Raw genomic sequence first — 23,869 nt, forward strand, 5'->3', positions numbered from 1 at the left:
GTGCGTCGTTAAATAAAACATTTCCTTTCCTTTCCTTTCTTCTGTACAGCTGACAATTCTGTAGGGTTGGCTATGTTTGTCTAGAACTCCTTCTCGCCCTCCCTCCCTTCTTGGTTGGTCACACTGAAGTTCTGGATAGGAACAGTGTCTCTTCCTAAATAAAACCTACTAAATAAACCTGTTAAGCTTAAGCCCAACCTCCCACCTTACCTCCTTAGGGCTAATATTCTTTTTGTTTAAATTTTATTATGTTTAATTTTTGAACTGCCCAATGTAAATTAGTAGTGACTAAAATTATAATAAATATATATATTTTTTTCTTCTCTTTTTTTAATAATAATTAAATGTTTTTTAGCGCTTTTAATTTTTAAAATTATTATTATTAAAGTCCCAATTCCCCTTTTGTATAATAGTTCTAAATTGTCCATTCCTATTCTGTCCCGGACCAGACCACTGGCTATCCAGAGGCCAGACCAGGGATAGACATGTCCCCCCCCAAAACTTAAGTCGTTTTGGGGCATGTTAAAAGGGTACTCTCTCTGTCAGTAAGTAGAAAGAACATCGGTCTGAAATAGGCTATTGAGTACAGATAGATTCCACCACAAATAAAAAGGTGCCAATCACACTGTACCAAGATGGTAAAGCATCCTTTTCATTGGTTAATTGGTTTTAATCTCATCATTCAGGAGGTTAGTTGCTGGTGATTACATGTAACATGACCGTGTTGTTGTTTTTAAATCTGACAACGTTGTTGTTGTTTAAATGTAACATGTCTGTTTTGTTTTTCAGAACCTGAGACAGGGCTGGAGGAAGGAGATGCACAGGTTCAGATGGGGAGAATTATTGTTGTTTAAATGTAACATGTCTGTTTTGTTTTTCAGAACCTGAGACAGGGCTGGAGGAAGGAGATGCACAGGTTCAGATGGGGAGAATTATTCCCCTTTTACAGGTATGTTAACATTTGGATGTTAGGTGTATGTAAGATTTGCAAGATTTAGCATTTTTTAGTTGAATTTCTGTAATCTAACCCCTGCTTGTTTTTAAATCTCTTGATATGTTTTCAGGAACTGTCGTGTTTTGTTTCGCGGTCATATGAAGTTGTGAAGAATGTGGTTCAGCAGTTTTCCTGTCTTTACTCGTTGGCAAGGTTGGGTTTCTTATCACTGGTTGTTCTTTATAAAACTGTTTAAAATTAGAACCATAAAAAATAACTTTATAGTTTTAAATATGATAGATTATGATCACAAAGATATACATTTAAACAAGATGCCAAAACCATTTTCTATAGCCATAAATTTTCATAGTTTTTCTGAATTTGTTTGACTCTTATAGGAACAAGTAAATTTATAATTTTTGTTTATGAAAACATTTTTAAAATTTGCTCCATATTTTAATGCTTCAGTGTTCCTTGAATGTTTGTACGTGTAACTTATTTGGCATCCTATAAACAGGTGCTAATTTTTGTCTTTGAAAATTGAAATATCTTAGTCAAAGAAAATTGACATTTGACCTTATTTTAGGAAGCTGGTAGCCTATCAATAATACACTGATTTCCTTTCAGTGCTGGACCTAAGATGATAGACATGACTGATGTACACGTTCCAGTAAGTTTAATTTAACAAATACAGTGTTCATTTTTAATTATGTGACCACCTCATTAATTAATATGTTGGTGTAATAAGCAGATAATCATATTTAAAGTGGTTAGAACTATAAAATGTGAATTGGAATGATGCATACCCAGAGCACCAACACATACCAATAGTTTAACAGATAAAAGCCTCTTAATTTTAGCATTGATTAAAAACCATGATTATTCCTGCTAGCTGGAAGCGGTCAAATGTCATTCTGGCTGTTTGTGCCCACTCAAGCCCACCCACATCATGTCGAGTAATAAGTGAACTGCAGATAATCCTGTCAGTCCAGGGTATACAAGCATGGAGTAGAAAGAAACTAAACTAAGACCACGAATGCTAAAAGGAGAGCGAGGAAGAGTGTTTTTTAAGACAACTGTTCCAGCTGTTCCAACACAATTACTACTAATTCACTTAAGTTATCTGATTCGTCTTGTATATAATTCACATTAGCTGATCATTTGATTTTTAGTTGTGTTATACATCAGCATGTGGTTAATTAAATATTTTAGTTCAAAAATACAAATGAAACACAGCAATAAGCAAGGAATGCTAACTGTTTTTGGAATGTTTTGACTTGTTTACATTATAAAAGTAATGCAAGAGTTGTTTTTTGACTTGTTTTACAATTATAAAAGTAATGAAGAGTTGTGTTTTAACTTGTAGGTTGTTTTTCTGCATCTTGGTGGTCTGCTAGAAGTCCTGATCACACTGGATGAGATTATTGATAACCATGCGACTCTCAAGGAACACTGGACCCTCTATAAGAGGTGGGTATTAAATTAAATAATGTATGTCTCAAATCTCTTCATGACAGTTGAGCAGTTGCTCCCGCTTGCCTCATACTCGTCAAAAGATAGGAAGCGGTGAGTGATTATACACTTGACTTTCATCATGAAGCTTTATTATTTGTCATTATGATGCTTATTTTTAAATATATCGTCCTGCTCTCCTTATGTGAATATTTCCAGTTGTCCTGTTATTGGTAGAAAAAAAGGTACATATTTTAAAACCATGGGTCTTTAAGATATTGTGTGTATTTCGTTCTTGTCAGTTTGACATGATCCCACAATGTTTTGTAACTATGAGTGATGTAGAGAAAGTTCCATGTTAAAATGTTGTCTCTGCTGTGTTTTGTGTATCAGAATGGTGAAGTCGGTCCGGCATGACCCCACCAAGTTCAGTGCGTCTGGAGATAAGCTGCGTCCATTTGAGAAACTCATGATGATGCTGGAGGGAAGACTGCTCGATGGGATGATCTTTCAGGTCAGCAAATAATCATCCGTTGTCTAGTAGGCCTACAGCATTTGATCTTCATCCGTCACATATCTAGAGATACTTCCTGAACCTGTAATGCAAACATTAAGCTGAAACTCACGTAGATGTAATTATGCATGTATTTGAAACTGTTCTCAGCTTGTGCTTATAAAACTTTTAGAGTCCAGACTCAATCTCTAATGAAGTCACACTCATACAATTTGTATGGCATTGCCATGACGTTAAAGTCTCAGACTCTATTAGAGCAGTCTGCGAAATTAGCCAGGTGCCCCATGCCCGAGACGTGTAGAAATCGCAACAGACGTGTAAATTTTCCAATCTCACATGCCCAACAGGAAATGTTTTTTCCAAATACTTTTAAAGTTATGAATTTTTTACACCGGAAATGAAAGTCGTCTAGAAGCAGACAGAAATTCACATTTTCGCTTTACTGACATCTCGGGTTTATGACGGGTCGGCCGATCGATACCTCGCCCCTGGTATCACTAGATACTGGAAAGGAAATTTTTGTTTCCTCACCCCGGGTCGTTTCATCCTAATTTTTTGTATAGATGTTTATACTACAAGTGCATGCATTAGATCATAAAATTTTGTATAAAATCACGTGTCCTGTTGCTCGGTAAGAAATCTACAATTTTGGAGTGAAACGACCCACCCCCAGACCTTTTTCACACATTCTGCCCGATACCCATATTTATGGCTGGTGCGAACGGGAATTAGGGCGAAACGATCCGATACTGTCGCTTAGGTCATTTCCTGTTAACAAATGAAAACAACTGCATGACAACATGTCGAGTTTCTTGCGATATGTCGAGGGTGCAAAGCCGGGGAAGAAACGGCCATCTGAATGACAGGCGTCATCAAAAACAGAGTATGAAGCAAAAAGAAAACATAGCTTCCAGCCGCTATGGTTGAACAACCGCCAATGGTTGAAATACGACGGCGAGAAAATGTTTAGTACGGCCTGTACTGATTTTGGTACCGACGTAGATTCGGCGTTTGTAAAGGGGTCAAACCACTTTCGACTCGAGTCCATCAAGCAGCATGAGGCTTCAAAAGTACATGGTAGGGCAAATGAAAAATGCATCGCAAAATCTGCCCCTTTATCACAAAGCAAGGCAGCTGAGTGTCTTTATAATTTGAAAAAGGCCGACTATGACAGACTTACAATAAATTTGGCATAAATGGGCATCTAGAAGTTCATTCAGGCGATTAAGTTTTACAAGCCCACTTGCCCAAGGGCAAGTGTCTCAAAAAGTTTTTCGTGAAGACTGTTAGAATATCGAGTCAAGACTCAAAAGGTTTATAAGCATGGTGCCTGGTGAATGTGTTTGTCAATGTGTTTTGTGTTTTTAAATCCCCCACTACCTTGCCTTGTGATGTGACAAGAACATGTTCTTTGTGAACAGTGTTCAATACATAGTCTCTCTTGTTTTACAAAGTAATGGTGCAGTTATCTCCCTTGACCATACAAAAATGTACATAAACCAGAGTCAGACCTGTCAACCTTAAGTCAAGAGAAAGCAGGAGGTGTGTGTTGAAAAAGCAGGAGATTTTGTCAAAAAGCAGGAGATTTTTTAAATTCACACAATTTAACCCAAAATCGCAAGATTTAAAAAAAAACATTATTACAATAACTTATATGAATACTATATAATGTCATATATACTTCTTAACCTTAGATCTTGGCATTAATTTTTTTTTTTTTTTATTAAAAATGTTTTTTTTGTTTTTTTGTTTTTTTTAAGTTTAAAAAATATTATTATGATTTAATGCATACTTAAATTATTATTTTTATTTTTATCCAAAAATGTTAAGAACATGAACAAGAAATAAAAAAATTAATTAGTACATTTCCGGTATTAACTTACAGCCTTACAGGTTGCATTACATTATCATTTGTGGTACCTAAGTACCAAAGACAAATTTATATAAATCTTATAAATTAATATTCAATTTTTACTATAATGAGGAACAGTGGCGTGGTACTTATTTAAAATCATTATAATGATGCAATAAACATTGTATTTTCATTAATCATAAGTAAAACCTCATTACTGACATCGCGTGAAATATACCGGAATTATACCCATTTCCGTGAGTAACTTTATGTCATTGTTAAACACAACATTTTTTAATTGTACAAAAATAATTTCTTGAAGTGTACCCTTATAACCAACATTTTACTGCACAAACATACAAAATTAACTGACACAAGTATGTATATACAGCTAATTGGTCTTTTCGTTGTCTTGTGACATGTGATTTTAACATGCATCGTGTGTATCGCTGTCAACTCGGAGTCTGGCAGTTCAGATTCGTCATAGTTGCATTATGTAATCCAGTGGGAAGATATTTTACAATTCAGAGGTGTTATTAGAACTAAATTGGATATATATTTTTTTTTATATGGCAACACTGAATGTCTATACACAGCCTGTTGAATTAGTGGCAACATGCTTCGTAGCCATTACGATGACAACAAACATTATAATAACACGTCATTTTATAAACTCCATGTGCTTTTTTAACAATATAAATAGGCTATCCCACAATTCTCACTTCGGCAAAGGTTAAACAGTCGGGACAATTCGGCCTGTTACATTCTCAGAAACCGAAAGTAGTCGACATTTTCCGAATGAGAAAAAAAGGCAGAGTTACTTCCCTTATGTTATTTTGACAAAAGAGGATCGATTTTTTTTTATGCTTACAAAAATGTCATTTAACAGGAGAAATTGTCTCCCGCACAGGGAAAAGGAGATTTGATCAAATACCGGGAGACTCCTGCGGAATCTGGGAGGGTTGACAGGTCTGACCAGAGTGATTAATAATACAATTCTTAAATGATTTTAAAACATTTTGTCTTAACACACACATAACTGAAATAATCTTAGTCATTTGATTTCTCGGTCTTGCTTCACATATGATTACACTGTAGTTAGGACTGTTTATTTTTATTAAGGGCATAATTTCCAAAGCACTGTTTTCATCCCATGATTTTAAACACACCCATGCCTAACTCATTCAGTGTACTTTCTTTGAATTCCGTTTTCTAGATCACATATTGTTGTTTTCCAGAACTGCGTGGAGCAGATCTTTGATGACACCAAGGTTAATGTGTCCAAGAATGGGTCGTTTGCTGAAGAGTTTGCCATCAACATTCGAGATATCGTCGTTGATTTGGAGAGCCGAATTGGTAACACTTCATTGGATAGTGTATGGTAGACCTGATTCCACAGTATATTATTAACTAGGTCCCTAGTCCACGAAGGAAGGAAATGTTTTTATTTAACGACGCACTAAACATATTTTATTTATGGTTATATGTCGTGAAACATATGGTTAAGGACCACGCATATATTGAGAGAGGAAACCCGCTGTTGCCACAAAAAGGGCCACTCTTTTCGATTAGCAACAAGGGATCTTTTATATGCACCATCCCACAGACAGGATATTACATACCACAGTCTTTGTTACACCAGTTGTGAAGCACTGGCTGGAACGAGAAATAGCCCAATGGGTCCACCGACGGGGATCGATCCTAGACTGACCGTGCATCAAGCAACTGCTATACCACTTAGCTACGTCTCGCCCCTGTTCCACGATGCAATCTTAGAACTATATAGTCATGCACTTAAGGTGATTTTAGTGTTACGATCACTTGGTGGAATTAGGCACAGGTTTCTGTATGACAGGCTCCTGCTCATCTCGTACTAGCACAAAGATGGAAACAGAAACACCTTTCATTATTTAGCTTTTTTTATTAGGCTGCCTTGACAAAGTAAAAATGTTAGACATAGGTATCACTTTTCCAGTGGAATCAACTTTTGTGTCTAGCTCCAGCATTTAAAAACTAAATATGTTATCAATGTTACGTCACAAATTATTTCTTTATTCACTGAATTAGTTTATTAGTATCCGTTTGTGTCTGGTTTCTGATCTGTTGTTTGTTTACAGGTGAGATGAATGAGGTACCACTTTCTGTCTGGTTTCTGATCTGTTGTATTTGTTTATATGTGAGGTGAATGAGGTAAATCAGAGATACCACTTTGTGTCTGGTTTCTAATCTGTTGTATTTGTTTACAGGGGAGGTGAATGAGATAGATCACAGATACACAAAGATACCACTTTGTGTCTTGTTTCTGATCTGTTGTATTTGTTTACATGGGAGGTGAATGAGGTAGATCAGAGATATCACTTTGTGTCTGGTTTCTAATCTGTTGTATTTGTTTACAGGGGAGGTCAATGAGGTAGATCAGAGATACCACTTTGTGTCTGGTTTCTAATCTGTTGTATTTGTTTACAGGAGAGGTGAATGAGATAGATCAGAGATCCCACTTTGTGTCTGGTTTTTGATCTGTTGTGTTTGTTTACAGGGGAGGTGAATGAGGTAGATCAGAGATACCACTTTGTGTCTGGTTTCTGATCTGTTGTGTTTGTTTACAGGTGAGGTGAATGAGGTAGATCAGAGCTACCACTTTGTGTCTGGTTTCTAATCTGTCGTATTTGTTTACAGGGGAGGTGAATGAGATAGATCAGAGATCCCACTTTGTGTCTGGTTTTTGATCTGTTGTGTTTGTTTACAGGGGAGTTGAATAAGATAGATCAGAGATACCACTTTGTGTCTGGTTTCTAATCTGTTGTATTTGTTTACAGGGGAGGTGAATGAGGTAGATCAGAGATACCACTTTGTGTCTGGTTTCTGATCTGTTGTGTTTGTTTACAGGAGAGATGAATGAGGTAGATCAGAGATACCAGTTTGTTGGACTGTGTGGACTGTACATCCTTCACTTTCAAATATTTCGAGTCCTTGACAAACGTCTGTTCAAGTCTATCTGGGATGTGTACAAAAAGGTAATTTATATTTTTAACATGTATTTAGAATTCTCTGCAAGTAACTCTTAATTGTTTTGAAATTAAGTGTTAATGATTTTTTGAAACAAGTCTTTATAATTATCTTACAAGCTTTATTATATATGTATTAAATGTTTTGATAATCAATATTTTATAATGATTTCTAAATTTAAATCCAATCTGGCTTTTTTCCAATCATATCTGTAGAGAGTGAAATACAATGTTTAACAACAATAAGTGTATAATAATCCGTGTCTCTGTTGTGACAGATTCCTTGTATCCATCTCATTGGCAACGTGGTGTGGTTTCCTAATGACTTCCTCACAAACAAACTTCCCAACCTAGCCCAGTTTCTCGACCGTAAGGCACTGTCGGCAGTTCTCCCCGCCCAGCAGGCCTGGCTCGCCCAGAAAACCCAGATGTTAACCAGGTATTACACACACACACACACACACACACACACACACTATTCAATATCAGTGTTAACTTACAGTTGCATATGTACACTTTTCCTGTCCGTTTTCTGTGAATCTAGGAATATGTGAATTACTGACATAATGTGTCTGTCATGTCTGTGTTTCCATCTTATTCACAAATCGTGTGTGATCACGGATGTTCAGAATCTCACAAGAAATGACGTAATACGTAAGAAAACATCGTCATCAATATTAATTCAACAAGTCTTAAACTGACCCGTGTCCTTTTGAAAGTTGTTTTTATAAATATGCCTTCATGGATGGGTATAAATGCATGTATATGGAAACAATGAACAAAAACAATGGCTTTGCATATATCCAGCAATACATGCATGTGGAAATGTAGCTTCATCTATTATATAATACAGCATATATCTAACTAGATATTACAAATATACAGTTAAAGCCGCTGACACTAGTTATTATGCAGTGTAAATTGATTTCAGTTAATATAGCTTTTTTCCCGTAATCTTAGTCATTACTTAAAGCTTTTGCTTCAGTTGTTCATTTTGTCAAATTCAATGTGTTTCTGGTTATTTAGCTGTTAGCTGCTCAGAATTAGTTTCATATCAAATAAAAAGATATGTATTTTGGAATCTATGTCCATCAGCTTATAAAATCAAGCCAATGCATCGCGACTGGTATATCAAAGGCCTTGGTATGTGCTATCTTGTCTGTGTATGGTGCATATAAAAGATCCCTTGCTATTAATGGAAAAATTTAGAGGGTTTCCTCTCTAAGACTATATGTCAGAATTACTCAGTGTTTCACATCCAATAGCCGATGATTAATAAATCAGTGTTCTAGTGGTGTTGTATGTGTATCAAAATGTGTTCATATGTATAATGCTGTATATATGTAGCAATGTATTATAATAATAAATATACTATTCAATATTGACTTTTTTCCCAATATATAAGACAGCTTATATATAACCAGGTTTTACAGATACTGTATTATTCAATATCAAAGAGTTGTCAAATATACTTGATTGTAGCATACTAATAACCAAACTACTACTGAGAATAAGTTTGTTATTCAATATATAATGGTGAATACTTGTATATATATTCATTATTTTTAGGTTTTTTGCTTAACCTTAAATTACTATTATTAATGATCATTTGGAAAAATGTGACCCTAGCATGAAGTTTGATGTATATGTAACACAGAGGTTTATGCAGCCTTTACATCTCACACCCTTTGGTAAAATCTTGCACAATACACTAGCATATTAACTCTCTGAAATTTATAATCTAATTGTATGTAACAAACTAATCTGCTTTTATAAATAACTGTGAGCAGTATCACTTAAAATGTAAATTGTCACTACCGGTACTTTAATTGGTCAGTTTGATCTGTACCTTTGGGTTTTAGATCTCATTAATTTTGGGCACACCAGATATATTTTTATGTTCTGAGCAAAGCAAGTTTTTTTTTAGTGCATTAATGTTATCAACAACTACTGAAGGATTGTAGATATTCAAAATTTCATTTCAAGTTATTTCATCTCATTAAAGCATAATATTTCAGTTGTTTTGATGTCAACACTTTTATACTTTATTTGAGCATACTTATTTTGATGCGATCTAAAACCCGCATCTGTAAATTAATAGTATGTTTTATATTTTTGTCTCACCTTAACAAAGTATCAGTATTACTTTTCTGATGATGGTTTAGTTTTATTTCTCACAAACCATAAGTCCTAGACAATGAAACTTTGTTTATAGTTGCACTTATATATGATCTTAATGCAATTAAAATTATTTTAATTTTTTTAAATTAAAATACTTTAGTGTTTAGGTCAATGTTAAGAAACTTAATTAAATTTTATAGTTGCTTCTCTGAATCTTATGTTAGTGCATATTTAAAATATTTTGAATTTAAATTCAATTTAATTTCTTTTTAAAACCTTTAAAAAATGTTTATCATGCAATGAGATGAACATCTGTAGATGCAACAATACTTGACATGGAATGTTTATTGTTCATGAAACATGTAATTCCGTGGAATTCTTGTTTAAATTGTTAATCAGATGAATCAGAAATTGTTTTGTTAGTGACTGTAGCTGACTGCGTACTGAATGGATTTTATATTCAGAATGTATGATGATCTTTCAGTACATACTGCAAGTTTTAGCTTGGTACTAATAAATAATTATTCAAATATTTTCTTATTTTCCTCCTTCCCACAGGACAAGGTTTGTATTCTTCCATTGCTAACAGCCTTTATTAGTTTTTCTTACTAATACATGTTTGCTTTATTAACTGGCAGTATTGAAATAAGTATTTCTCTTAACAGTTCTGTTGAAAAGAACTCTCTTTAAGTCTCAATTAGTATTTTGCCATTCCTTTTGTTTTTTAAATTACAAAATTGGCATTTTCACTTTAAAATATTTCTCACCAGATAACTCATTGTGACTGCATGTTATAGGAGACATGTCCATACTGGAGCCACATAATAATTACTCAGTGGTGTTTTGATTATTATGACATTTTCAAATATTTGTTGTCATTGGAAAGTGCAGCCACCCTTTTAAATACAGTGGGCTGAATGAATGAAGTGTGTTTTTCTTAAATGCAGATGTTTAAGCAGGGTAAATGTATGTAGATATACATATATACGAGAAAAAGAGGCTTTGTATAATTTCAGCTTGCTATATTTTATTTGTGTTAAACATTATTTTAAATAACAGGTTTGAAAGTAATTACTGTATATTTGTTTACACTTTACAGCTTGTATTCACTGAAGGGTGGGGTATAGGCCAGAAGTAGAAAGCTGGTCTTAGGTTCAGTGGGTCATAGGATCAAATCCCTTATTGGACCTGTTGGTGTGGAGGTTTTCAGGCATTCAAACCAATGCCCCACTACTGGCAGGCTTTTTGCCAGAAAATAATTTGAATGTACATAATAACAATAAAACTTAGCGTAAGTGCCATTACTAGGTGGATCTAGGTTTGAATGTTTCAAAATTTGACCCTGTATTTTATATACTTTAACACAGTTTTAACAGCAGTTCCCTACTAGTATCTATACAAATATTACAATGTCACACAAACAGTATATCCAGTAATTGCCACGATTTTAGGGTATGCAATTTTACCTTTGGTACCGTACCCTCTGACAAATCCCTGACTGGTACATTAGAGGTTATGGTATGTGCTGTCCTGTCTGGAAAAGTGTATATAAAAGACCCCTTGTTACTACTTGGTAGGAATAGTCTTTGTTGTGGCAGTAAAAGAAACTGACTGGTACATCAAAGGTTATGGTATGTGCTGTCCTGTCTGTGGGAAATACATATAAAAGACCACTTGCTACTACTTTGTAGGAATAGCCTGTGTGGTGGCAGTTGGTTTTGAACACACACTCAATACCATGTATCGAAACACCCGTATGTTAGACTGTGATTAGCCTTAGTTTAAAATGTTACCAGTGACCAAAGATTGCCTTCCTTTCTTCTACTATCACTTCATTAACGATGTTTCTTCTTTTGTTACTGTGTATTGCTTTATTTAAATATTCACGGTGCCAAGCATAGACATTGCTATCGTTCTTTGTAGTGTTTGTTTTGTTTTAAATTCATCTCACTCACAGCCATTAGAGGGCAGTATCTATTGTGTATCATATATTTTACAGTCATCACTTTAAAAATGAACTAAATTTAAAGGGACATTCCTCACATTGTAACCACGAGAGTAATATCTTTATAGGAGAGGGGTCAAGCCTTTTTGTCCATTAAGTTTCATGTTAATTACATTTCTTTCTTGAACATTCATTTATGCATGCTTGTCAATTTATTTTCATGCTTGTATCCAGTTAAGATTCAAGCATGCTGTCCTGGGCACACACCTTAACTATCTGATCTGTCTGTCCAGAACAGAGGGTTAGTGATTAGCTGTTAGTGATGGATACGTAGGTGAAATAATTTTAAACCTCCCTATAATACTGTAAAACCTCACTCTGGGTGGGAGCCGGTATTGGGGTGTGAACCCAGTACCTACCAATGGGTTAACAGCTTGGTCACTGAGGCTAGTTAATTCTGGTCATTTATAATAATATTTGCAGTAACCCGAGTCAAACAAATTACTTTAAGTAATAATTTCTGTGTGGAAAGCAAATAGTACAAAATGATGCTTTCTGTAACTAACTGGTTTGGTTAATGTCTTATAATATTATCCCAGTCAAGGTATTGACAGATACTGAAAAGATTTATAATATATTGCTCGTGCAAATTTATCATAGTAATGGGAGGAATTAAAATTAATACATGGCTTCAATTTAAAAGTATTGCTTTTGTTATCTCACACTACTGGTGGCTGTTAGAACCATGATAATGCTTTTTATTAGTAATGTTTATAATAAATTAGTAATTCAAGATTTCGGTTTGGAGAAACTAAGTACCTAATTTAAGGATGTTGCTTGTTGTTGGTATAATGTGTGTTTGAGCTGGGACGTTTTTAACTTTCCAGCCTACGGGTCGGGACGTAGCCCAGTGGTAAAGCGCTCACTCGATGCACGGTCAGTCTGTGATTGATCCCTGTCGGTGGGCCCATTGGACTGTTTCTCATTCCAGCCAGTGCACCATGACTGGTATATGAAAGGCTGTGGTATGTACTACCCTGTTTGTGGGATGGTGCATATAAAAGATACCTTTACTGCTAATCGAAAAGAGTAGCCCATGAAGTGGCGACAGCAGGTGTCCTCTCTCAATATCTGTGTAGTCCTTAACCATATGTCTGATGCCATATAACCGTAAATAAAATGTGTAGAGTGCATCGTTAAATGAAACATTTCCTTCCTTCCATTCCAGCCTTGAAATATAAGGTGATTTAACTGGTTGAAAAACCTCTCTTTTTTCATTTCCTCATTTAAGAAAGAGGATCAGTTTTGTTTTCATTTTTAATTTAAAAAAACTAATTAATTAAAACTTCCAAATTAAAGAGTGTATGCTTAAATCCTATTTATCAATGTCAGTTTTTGTGAGAATTCAAGACTGGTTACAATACAAAGAAAGTCTTTATTGAAAGGTTAAACATTTTGAGGCTGGGGAAGGTTTGTTGTTATGTATAGAGTACAGGAAGTTTTCATAGCTCCCAGAATATATCCCAAGTACAGAGCCTTAATCCAATGTATACTTGAATATCATTTCAAGGAAATTATTAAATATATACATTGATTATATAGTTGTTTTGCAAATGATAGAAAAAATTATCACCATAACCAAAATCAGAAAATTGCCATATTTTGAGACCTGACTGTTTATTATTGTTAGTGACCATGTTGATTGTTATTAATAGTGGTTTACTTGTGACTCTTCTGTTATTGTTGGTAATAGTTGGTAATAGCCTGAGTATATGACTGTTTTAACTATTATTGTTGGTCATAGTATCTGACTTGTGACTGTTCTGTTATTGTTGATAGTGTTTGACTTGAGATTTTTTTTTTCTTTTTGTTTTAGTGCATCATGAAATTAAACATTCCTTTTATCCATGTGATTGTTTTAACTATTATTGTGGCTAACAGTATTTTGTGACTGTTTTAACTATTGTTGGTAATAGTCTGTGTTGTGACTGTTTTAACTATTATTGTTGGTATAAGTATCTGTCTTGTGTGTCTTTTCTATTATTGTTGGTAATAGTGTCTAACTTGTGACTGTTCTGTTGGTAATAGTGTGACTGTTTTAAATATTGCTGTTGGTAACAATGTCTGACTTAGACTGTTTTAACTATTACTGTTGGTAACAATGTGTAACTTGAGACAGTTTTAACTATTACTGTTGGTAACAGTGTCTGACTTAGACTGTTTTAACTATTACTGTTGGTAACAGTGTGTGACTTGAGATTGTTTTCACTATTACTGTTGGTAACAGTGTGTAACATGAGACTGTTTTAACTATTACTGTTGGTAACAGTGTCTGACTTGTGACTGTTTCTCTGCTTGTAGAGATGTTCAGACGTACAGTGCCCAGGTAACTGCGTGGATGGTGCGCATGGAGTCGAACCTGTCACGAGGATCTACCCTGATGGAGGACCTCAACAACCGGTGTCTTCTCTTCATCCAGGTAGGAAGCAGGATAACACGTAGAGACTGATAGTCCAATAAATGTTAACTTTCTCTGTAGGGATGGGACAAAACATACTTAAAATGTTTATTCTCTTGGCAAATTAATCACTGAGGTCAGTTCCTATTTTGGGAGGTTACAATTTTTATGGTTCTGTCAAGAAATTCTCGGATTCAGTGCAGGATCCGAATGGCACCTATCGCCCATGCAAACATGTCAGGTTTATGGGAATCGAGCACTGTGATTGGCTGAAATACTTTACGGGTCATTGGGATTACCAGCAAGGTGTGGAAACATTTATACATGTATCATTTAAAAAATATAATAACAATAAAAAAAATATTTAATTTTAAATGAACCGCGGTTTGGTAATTGGGAAATGGTGCACCGAACCGTGGGCCTAAAACGGTGATTTTCAGTAACATCTAATAATCGTCCCATCCCTATTTCTCTGGTTAATTTTGCAAATGGGCATGAAGGCAGCATCTTGAACATATAGAGGATAATAAACAAGTTACCAGTTATTATCAAATTTAGTAAACACACTGAGTGCTTATAGTTCAGAGACTGTGTTTATATCAAAGATTGCTCTATGTAGGGCTTCCAAGAGTCCAAAATATTGGACTCGAGTACTCGAGGGTGAAACTCAACTTAGACTCGAGTACCTGATATTTACACTAGATGATAATGAGACCAAGGAATAAAGTAAACTAGCATTATGCATATTAATTCCAGCGCTGAACATGAATGCCAAATCATGTCATTATATTGTATTCCACACACTCCACTTTTGATTTCCCTCCATGTCTCATAGCCCTATAATATAACTGGCGGCAAGCATAATATGGAAAAATTATGTAAACAAATATAATTAAATGAAAGTCTCTCCCTTGTAAGCAGGGGTGCAGAAATAGAAAAACTTTCATTAGTCTGCCAGACCAAAACCAACTAAAATTTACTAGCCCACCAGAATTTTTACTAGTCCACCAGTCTACAGAACAATATATTAATAACAATATTATAATATACAGTGTCTTCACTTCAAATGATATATATGAATTGACAAAACATCATGTGGCAAACGAAATAAAAAAGATAGACTGTTGGGCTGGTAGTTGCATTTTTTAACTCGTTCGTCAGAATATTTACTCTCATTTGGTGAGCGGGTGAGTACTTTCGGCACCCCTGGTATGGGTACTCGAGTCCTTTGAATGAGCTTGAGTCTTGCTAGACTCAGCCCGTGCCCGTGTACTTGAGTACTCATGGTTGCCTGAACTCTTTGCATGTGATCGTGTACATTATGGTAGTACTGTGTTTATTATTCCAGGGACTTTTCTATGCTTACAATTTGAGTCATCAAATCCGAACACTGATGAATCTTCACGTGGCTCTTCAGAAACCCATGACCAAGACAGCCGTGCTGGCGCTCTGTCGACTCATTGAGCTGCTGAAGGTAACCGTTCATTCGTTCATTCATTCATTTATTCATTAATTTCTTCACTATCATTCTCGCTCTGTAAGCTGATTAAAGTACTGAAGGTAGCTATTTGTTTATTCATTCTTTCATTCAGTCATTAATTCATGTATCAAGTCAGTCTCACTGAGTAAAAAAAGTTAAAGTTTGTTTTGTTTAACAAAACCACGAGAACACATTGATTTTTTAATCATTGGTTATTGCTTGTCAAACATTGGTAATCTTGACATATAGTCTTAGAGAAGAAACCCGCTACATTTTTTCATTGGTAACAAGGATCTTTTATTTGCACCATCCACATACCACAGCCTTTGATATATCAGTCTTGGTGCACTGACTGGAACGAGAAATAGTCCAATGGGCCCACTGACGGGGATCGATCCATGACCAACCGTGAACCAGTCAGTCAGTCAGTCATTCTCCTTCATCCACCGTTTCATATGCTTACAACTTAACTTGATTTGCAAACAGATTTTCCAGCTGAAATAATGAACTTGGTTATATTTATATGTAATAACTATTTTTATGATTGTTGTACTTGGTAATAAGTATGTGCGATAAATATTTCCCTTCTGTATTTTCAGGCTATAGATCACACATTCCATCGACGCACCATGCTTGTTGCAGAGTCGATAAATCACATCATTCAGCACCTGAGTTTCCATGCACTGACTGCCATTGGTATAGCCAAGGTATGTTTACAGATAAGTACTGCTAGCAGCCTGTGGGAGGGGAGGGTGCAGATGAAATCACTTTGATTTACCCTCCAGACCAAGAGCCACAGTTACCATGTGTTGGACATCTCTTGATTCATCCATGGGTGAAGCGTAGCCCAGTAGTACAGCGCTTGCTTGACGTGTGGTCGGTTTGGGATCGATCCCCGTCAGTGGGCCCACTTTGCGCTATTTCTTGCTCCAGCCAGTGCACCACGACTGGTACATCAAAGGCTGTGGTATGTGCTATCCTGTCTATGGGATGGTGCATATAAAAGATCCCTTGCTGCTAATTGAAAAGAGTAGCCCATGAAGTGGCAACAGCAGGTTTCCTCTCTCAATATCTGTGTGGTCCTTAACCATATGTCTGACGCCTTATAACTGTAAATAAAATGTGTTGAGTGTATCGATAAATAAAACACTTTCTTCCTTCCTTCCTCTTGATCTATGAAGTCTATGAAGTGGCGAAAGTTGGCTTCCTCTCTCAATATCTGTGGTCTTTAACCACATGTCCGACGCCATATAACCTTTAATAAAATGTGTAGAGTGTCGTTAAATAAAACATTTCCTTTCTCTTGATTCATGAAAAACCATTGTCCTGCTTACAGATGGAGGTTTCTAGTTCAGTCAACCGGTAGAAAGCTGTCAGAAAGCCTTGTTAGAAAAACCGTCTAGCACACGTCCCCATGATGGCAATGAACCCTTTTCATTGGTTAATTGATTTCAATCATTTAGGAGGTAGAGGCCCATTGCTAGCTGTTCATTCCATAATTAAAGGTAGCATGTGACGTCACACTGAATGCATTCCTTCTAGTTATGTAATATGTATATATATATATATCAGCTGTGAGCAGGATCGTGATGTCATGGTGCCCAAAGGTAGCATGTGACATCACACTGAATGCATTCCTTCTAGTTATGTAATATGTATATATATATATCAGCTGTGAGCAGGATCGTGACGTCATGGTGCCCAAATAAAATGCAGTGAATTTGATATACTAAAATTATACCGGTATGTGTGATTGAACTAGAAACTATTTCTGGCACTCATCCTTTTGTGATATCTGACACTCGTATCAAGGAAATCAGTCCATAAAGCTTGCTTTCAACAATTGATTTTCTTGAGTCTTATGTGAGAAAAACCGTCTACAAAAGAATGTATGCCAGAAACTATTATTCCAGAATTCAATTCCATTAAGTGTTAGCTCACGTGGACGTTTTATGAAATCTATTTTCACTAGCTTTAGTGGCTTAGGTGTTCATATCGTGAGTGACTTACCGGCTCCATTGGAAGGTGTGAGGTCACTACACAGAATTCTCTCTCATTAACCCTTAACATCGGGACAAAAAGTCTAAATAGCTGAAGTGTGTGTCCAGGATTGATTGGATATATGCATCAAAATCATGTTAAATGTACAAAATCTATTTAATGTGCACACCAGTTGATGTACGTATCATTGATGATATTGATGGATATTTTATTAATCCAGTTTTATTAGTCCCCTAACTGGAAGAGACTATAGGTTTCATCTCCTTTTTCTATCTGTCCTTCCGTCCATTTATATGTCTATCTGTTCATCCATCTGTCCCACATAGTTTTTCGGATGTTTTTTTCACAATGCTTTGAGATATTGAGCTAACATTTTGTGTATGTATAGCTTTATCATGTTCTATTAGGGATCAAGTTTGATTTTCATGGCAATTTACTAATTTTTCACAGAGTTATAGCCCTTGTTTTGTTTTCAGAAACGTATAAAATCTGACAAGAAGTACAGCGAGCAGAGACTGGATGTGCTGTCCGCTCTCGTACTGACGGAATCCGCGCTGCACGGCCCAGGTGTGTTCACGCAGTTTATAAACATTTTCACTAGTATTGTCTGTGTCCGCTCTTGTACTGGCGGAATCCACACTGCACGGCCCAGGTGTGTTCACGCAGTTTATAAACATTTTCACTTGTATTGTCTGTGTCCACTCTCGTACTTGTGGAATCCGCGCTACACAACCCATGTGTTTTCACGCAGTTTATAAACATTTTCACTTGTATTGTGTGTAAGTTATTTGCTTATTAAAAACAAAGAATTGAAACAGAATTTATATAAAATTTTAATTACAGTTGAAATTATTGCTGTGTGAAACAAAAATCAATCCATATATCCATAAAACCAATTAGATTGAGACTACTCAAATGTACGTTAGTATAGTACCATCTTTTATAGACCATTGGCATAAATTTCATTTGCATTTGTTCAAGTATATTAATGGGTTTGTTAAAAACTAAAAGACTTTGATTGTTTACATATGTTGTTTGATTATAAAAAAGACATTATCAGCCTTAACTAGAACTGGTCTCACTATATATTCTAAACTAGCACGAATTCTGGATCATTTGTGAGAGAATACTACAGCCTGTACAGACACTTTCTTAATATGTGTTTGACATTTTAATTTTTGTGGTTAAAAACAAATAAGGGTAAACCTTTAGCATGACCACCAATAAATTTGAAATTAGTAAAGGCAATGTTATAATGGCAATACTGTTAAACTATTTGCTATATTCTTCAGTGATATGTTTTATTAGTTTAGTAAAAATGTAATGATCTGTTTTGTTTTTGTTTTCTTGTACTGCAGGAACTAAAGAGCGAAGATTAACAGCAAAACTGGCCCTGGCCTTTGCAAAGAAACTGGTAAATACTGTGGAACTGTTTTTAAACAAATGTAAAATTAATTCTAAAGAGAAGTCCTCTCTAATTCACTTTAAAGAACTTATAATATTATTTTTTTTGTATATAGGTGTGAAATATATTAAACTGCAAATGCCATAAAGTTGATCTTTAGTGAAAGTTGCATTTTTCAATAGAGTAAAAATGTGGGGAAAAACAGTTTGTTTTGTTCAGTGACACCACTAATGCACATTGATTTATGAATTATCGGCTGCTGGATGTCAAACACAGACAGGATTGCACATACGACAGTCTTTGATTAACCAGTCATAGTGCACTGGCTGGAATGAGAAATAGTCCAATGGGTGAAAATGTGGAAGTCATATTCACATTTTCACACTTCCAGTTTTAGGTATTGTTGGTAGTTTGGGTTATCCTAAATACTGAAATACTGGCTGTTAATACCATTTAAAAATATCGGAAGAGTACAATCTACTGTTTTGTCTGCACCAGTACCATCCTGTTTTAAAGTTAGTGCCCACGGCTAGTGTTTTCCCTTGGTTAGAATTTAGAAATGTGTTTTTATAGTGACAATGAACCTGATATCGAGTTCCATGAAATTAGAAATGTGTTTTTATAGTGACAGTGAACCTGATATTGAGTTCCATGAAATTTCTTAAATTATTCATGAGATTGATTCAGACAAACATAAATATGAGAAAACAACTCGCTTCAGAATTTCTTAATATGGCTAAGAATGGCAGTAACTGTCGGGGGGGGGGGGGAAACTGGACATTTTACAACATAGACTGTCGAATGTATTTCTGTCAAATCACAGATTACTCATAATTCATTTTCATATATAATGTAAACACCATTTGAAAATGACAAGAAATTGTCTCTATATGTGTCAGTCTCCATCGGTGGGACCATTTGGTTATTTCTTGTTCTAGCCAGTGCACCACGACTGGTATATCAAAAGCTGTGGTATGTGCTATCCTGTCTCTGGGATGGTACATATAAAAGATCCCTTGCTACTAATAGAAAAATGTAGTGGGTTTTCTCTGACTACTAGTCAAAATTAGCAAATGTTTGACATGCAATAGCTGATGATTGATAAAAAGAACCACAAAACTATATGTATCAGATGATTTTCTTTAGTGTCATGATGACAGGTGATGTATCTATAAAAGAGAAAACACCTCAAGTTTTCTCCAATTTTCTATCAATTTAGTGCAGTTAAATATTCATTAATTAATTTCTACTTATTTCTGTGCGTCTATCCACTTAAGGTTCAAGCATGCTGTCCTGGACATACATCTCCGTAAGCTGGGCTGTGTGTCCAGGACAGAGAGTTAGTGGCTAGTAACCATTGGTGGGAGCCAGTACCAGGATTCGAACCCAGTACCTACCAGGCTTAACCACTACACCACAGAGGTCGGTGCAGTTAAATATTTTTTCATGTCATATTTATTATCCAACTGTCCTTCCAGTGCCTTCTGTTTGCTCTTTTCTGCCATCAGAAGTACAAAATGTCAGACTGATCATAGGTTAGTTATGACAAAACTAAAGAATTTAAAGATAAAAATGACTTTAATCAATATATATGTATATCAGCAATTCTTTTATGTGATCATTGGCACAAGTAAACATATCATGTCACTTCACATTTGTGGTGGTAACAGATAAAAAGGAAACTGGTGATTCTGTGAATAAAAAATAATTTAAAAAAATTAAATAAAAAAATCACAAAAACATTCCATATACTTTATATAAAAATTGTGTTTAATTTTTGTGAATTTATTGATGTATAACAGTCATAAATTGTATAAAATTGCATCATGTAGCAAAGCAGTTTTATACTAACTTTGTGACTGTTAGTGTCTACAGCGAAATCTCTCAAAACTGGACCCTCTAAAAACTGGAATTCCCTCAAACCGGACTTTTTACGGAATCCCTTTTTAAAAAATGAGTATAGAACTTAATCTCTCTAAACTGGATACCTCTTGAAACTTAATCTCTCTAAACTGGATACCTCTTGAAACCGGATATTTTTCTATTTCTAAGGGTGTCCGGTTTAGAGAGGTTTCTCTGTACATTGATAATTTCATAGAAATGAGAAACAGTTCTTATAATTACAAACCATAATTCTATTTTAGTTTCTCGAAGGATGAGAAACAGTTCTTATAATTACAAACCATAATTCTATTGTAGTTTCTCGAAGGATGAGAAACAGTTCTTATAATTACAAACCATAATTCTATTGTAGTTTCTCGAAGGATAACATTAAGTTTTTAGCAATGTCATCCAATCAGAATAGAGTTAGTCATACAACAGCAAACAGTTTGTAATTATTACTAGATGTGTGAATAAAATTACACACACACACACACACACAAAATCAGGAATACGTTGTGGTTTTTGTTTTTTATGAACATTCTTTAGTTTTTGTTACACCAGTGCCATGTCACAATCGCTCTGAGCCCTTTTGATTGGGTTTCCACTCTTTACCTTTCGGTACACCAATGCCGCATCACGACGGCTCCCAGCCCTCTGTTTGGTGCGTCGACTGAGAGACAACACCATCGGTACAGTTGTGCATGGTAGGTCAGGTGGTAACCACGGAGACAGCGAACACATTGGCCGTAAAGATCAAGGTCCCAACTGCAGTCGTCATACGATGTTTTAGCAAGTGACAGCGTACACACTGCACTTAGCAGTATGATTACATGTCGCAAATACATCTAAAAAACAAGTTGTAACACAATTATTTATTTTAGAACTAACTTGTTTAAAATTTTAAATCATAAAATGAATATTTCACATCTATACACTCAAACTATTGACATATTACAATTTGCAGAACAATCATTTCAAAGCATACAAAAATAAAGTTTTGTTTAATGACACCACTAGAGCATATTGATTAATTAATCATCGTCAAACATTTGGTATTTCTGACATATAGTCATCAGAGGAAACCCACTACATTTTATTAATGAAGCAAAGGATCTTTTATATGCACTTTCCCACAGAGAGAAAAGCACATACCACGGTCTTTAACCAGTTGTGGTGCACTGGTTGGAACGAGAAAACCCCCAAATCAGTTGAATGGTAAATGGGACAAAGAAAGATTTCATATCCACACATTACAACTGCATGTACCGTTAACTCTGATGTTTTACTGGAATGTACAGAAGTTATACCTTGCTTACCTAAAAACCATTTCTGTCAGTGATATATTTTAACTATAACACATATTCTGAGTTACAAATATGTTGGAACAAAAAGCAATTTGGACAGTCTTCCAAAGTTTTAATAAGACTTATTTAAAGCATGTTTGCTGAAAATGTTTAATATTTATTTTGTTCATTAGGGTATAACGTAAAAACATTAATTCCTTACCTTGTTATTGTGGTAATGAAACGTCAGTTGGTGTAGTCAGTAGAAACTGGTAGTCAACTTGACACGAGTGTGTGGTAGTATTCTGTAAGACCGTTTGACCCAAGATGCAGTCTGCATACACAAAACACTGCCAGGGAGCTGAAACTCAGCTACAGTTAAACCGGTTTAAGTGTACCTGGTGATTCCAATATGCAGTCACCTATCTATAAAGGACACTTAAAATGCGCACTGTTCACCTGCAAAAGCATGAATTTTAGAATGTTTAGAACATGCAAATATGTTAACCTCTATATAAGGTTCCTGTGTATAAAGAATATGCACAGCAGGATTGTTCAGTGGATGAACTAGACAGGTTTCACTGTACAGTGCATTTCCTGCTGCACATTTCCTACACTTGTTTCAAGATGTTCAAGTAGACATTGGAGTTTCCCGTTTTAAACACAAGAGTTGACATGCATTGAAACATATCAAATAACTATGTTGAGAAGAAATTGTAGCTTTTACTTTGGAAGTGCAGTTTTTGTTTAAGTGAAGAAAAACCTAATTACTGCCCGGATGCTTGTGTTTTTTTAAACTGCTACAACTCATTTTTACTTGGTGGCGTCGTGGTTAGGCCATCGGTCTACAGGCTGGTAGGTACTGGGTTCGGATCCCAGTGAGGCATGGGATTTTTAATCCAGATACCAACTCCAAACCCTGAGTGAGTGCTCCACAAGGCTCAATGGGTAGGTGTAAACCACTTGCACCGACCAGTGATCCATAACTGGTTCAACAAAGGCCATGGTTTGTGCTATCCAGCCTGTGGGAAGCGCAAATAAAAGATCTCTTGCTGCTAATCGGAAAGAGTAGCCCATGCAGTGGTGACAGCGGGTTTCCTCTCAAACTCTGTGTGGTCCTTAAAAATGAATATTGATGTACTTTTCATATAGATCCTATCAGATGAATATTGATGTACTTTTCATATAGATCCTATTAGATGAATATTGATGTACTTTTCATATAGAGCCTATCAGATGAATATTGATGTACTTTTCATATAGAGCCTATTAGATGAATATTGATGTCCTTTTCATATAGAGCCTATTAGATGAATATTGATGTACTTTTCATATAGAGCCTATCAGCTGAATATTGATGTCCTTTTCATATAGAGGCTATCAGATGAATATTGATGTCCTTTTCATATAGAGTATCAGATGAATATTGATGTCCTTTTCATATAGAGCCTATCAGATGAACATTGATGTCCTTTTCATATAGAGCCTATCAGATGAATATTGATGTCCTTTTCATATAGAGCCTATCAGATGAA

The 23,869-nt window shown here is 35.4% G+C and overlaps 1 protein-coding gene and 1 long non-coding RNA gene across 4 annotated transcripts in view; one reads left to right on the forward strand and one right to left on the reverse strand.

Annotated features, from left to right (window-relative positions):
* The window catches only part of LOC121369316 (WASH complex subunit 4-like), a 56,680-nt gene that overhangs the window by 10,577 nt on the left and 22,234 nt on the right, over positions 1-23,869 (forward strand). For 2 of the 3 annotated variants that reach the window (XM_041494294.1, XM_041494296.1), the window contains exons 4-17: positions 882-949; positions 1,065-1,147; positions 1,562-1,604; positions 2,301-2,404; positions 2,780-2,900; positions 5,991-6,108; positions 7,639-7,766; positions 8,036-8,196; positions 10,437-10,442; positions 14,185-14,302; positions 15,630-15,755; positions 16,361-16,468; positions 18,239-18,329; positions 19,121-19,176. In XM_041494294.1, the coding sequence (XP_041350228.1) occupies positions 882-949; positions 1,065-1,147; positions 1,562-1,604; positions 2,301-2,404; positions 2,780-2,900; positions 5,991-6,108; positions 7,639-7,766; positions 8,036-8,196; positions 10,437-10,442; positions 14,185-14,302; positions 15,630-15,755; positions 16,361-16,468; positions 18,239-18,329; positions 19,121-19,176 (1,331 nt within the window). The remainder of the gene's footprint in view (positions 1-881; positions 950-1,064; positions 1,148-1,561; positions 1,605-2,300; positions 2,405-2,779; positions 2,901-5,990; positions 6,109-7,638; positions 7,767-8,035; positions 8,197-10,436; positions 10,443-14,184; positions 14,303-15,629; positions 15,756-16,360; positions 16,469-18,238; positions 18,330-19,120; positions 19,177-23,869) is intronic. The other variant, XM_041494295.1, reaches the window with a different exon arrangement.
* On the reverse strand, positions 20,727-23,152 carry LOC121369317. The gene is made up of 2 exons (XR_005957602.1): positions 22,558-23,152; positions 20,727-21,896 (listed from the first exon to the last, which is right to left on the reverse strand). It is a non-coding gene; the product is annotated as an uncharacterized LOC121369317 (long non-coding RNA).

The sequence above is a fragment of the Gigantopelta aegis genome, chromosome 3 (assembly GCF_016097555.1).
Source record: "Gigantopelta aegis isolate Gae_Host chromosome 3, Gae_host_genome, whole genome shotgun sequence".
In the NCBI taxonomy this organism is placed as follows: Eukaryota; Metazoa; Mollusca; class Gastropoda; order Neomphalida; family Peltospiridae; genus Gigantopelta; species Gigantopelta aegis.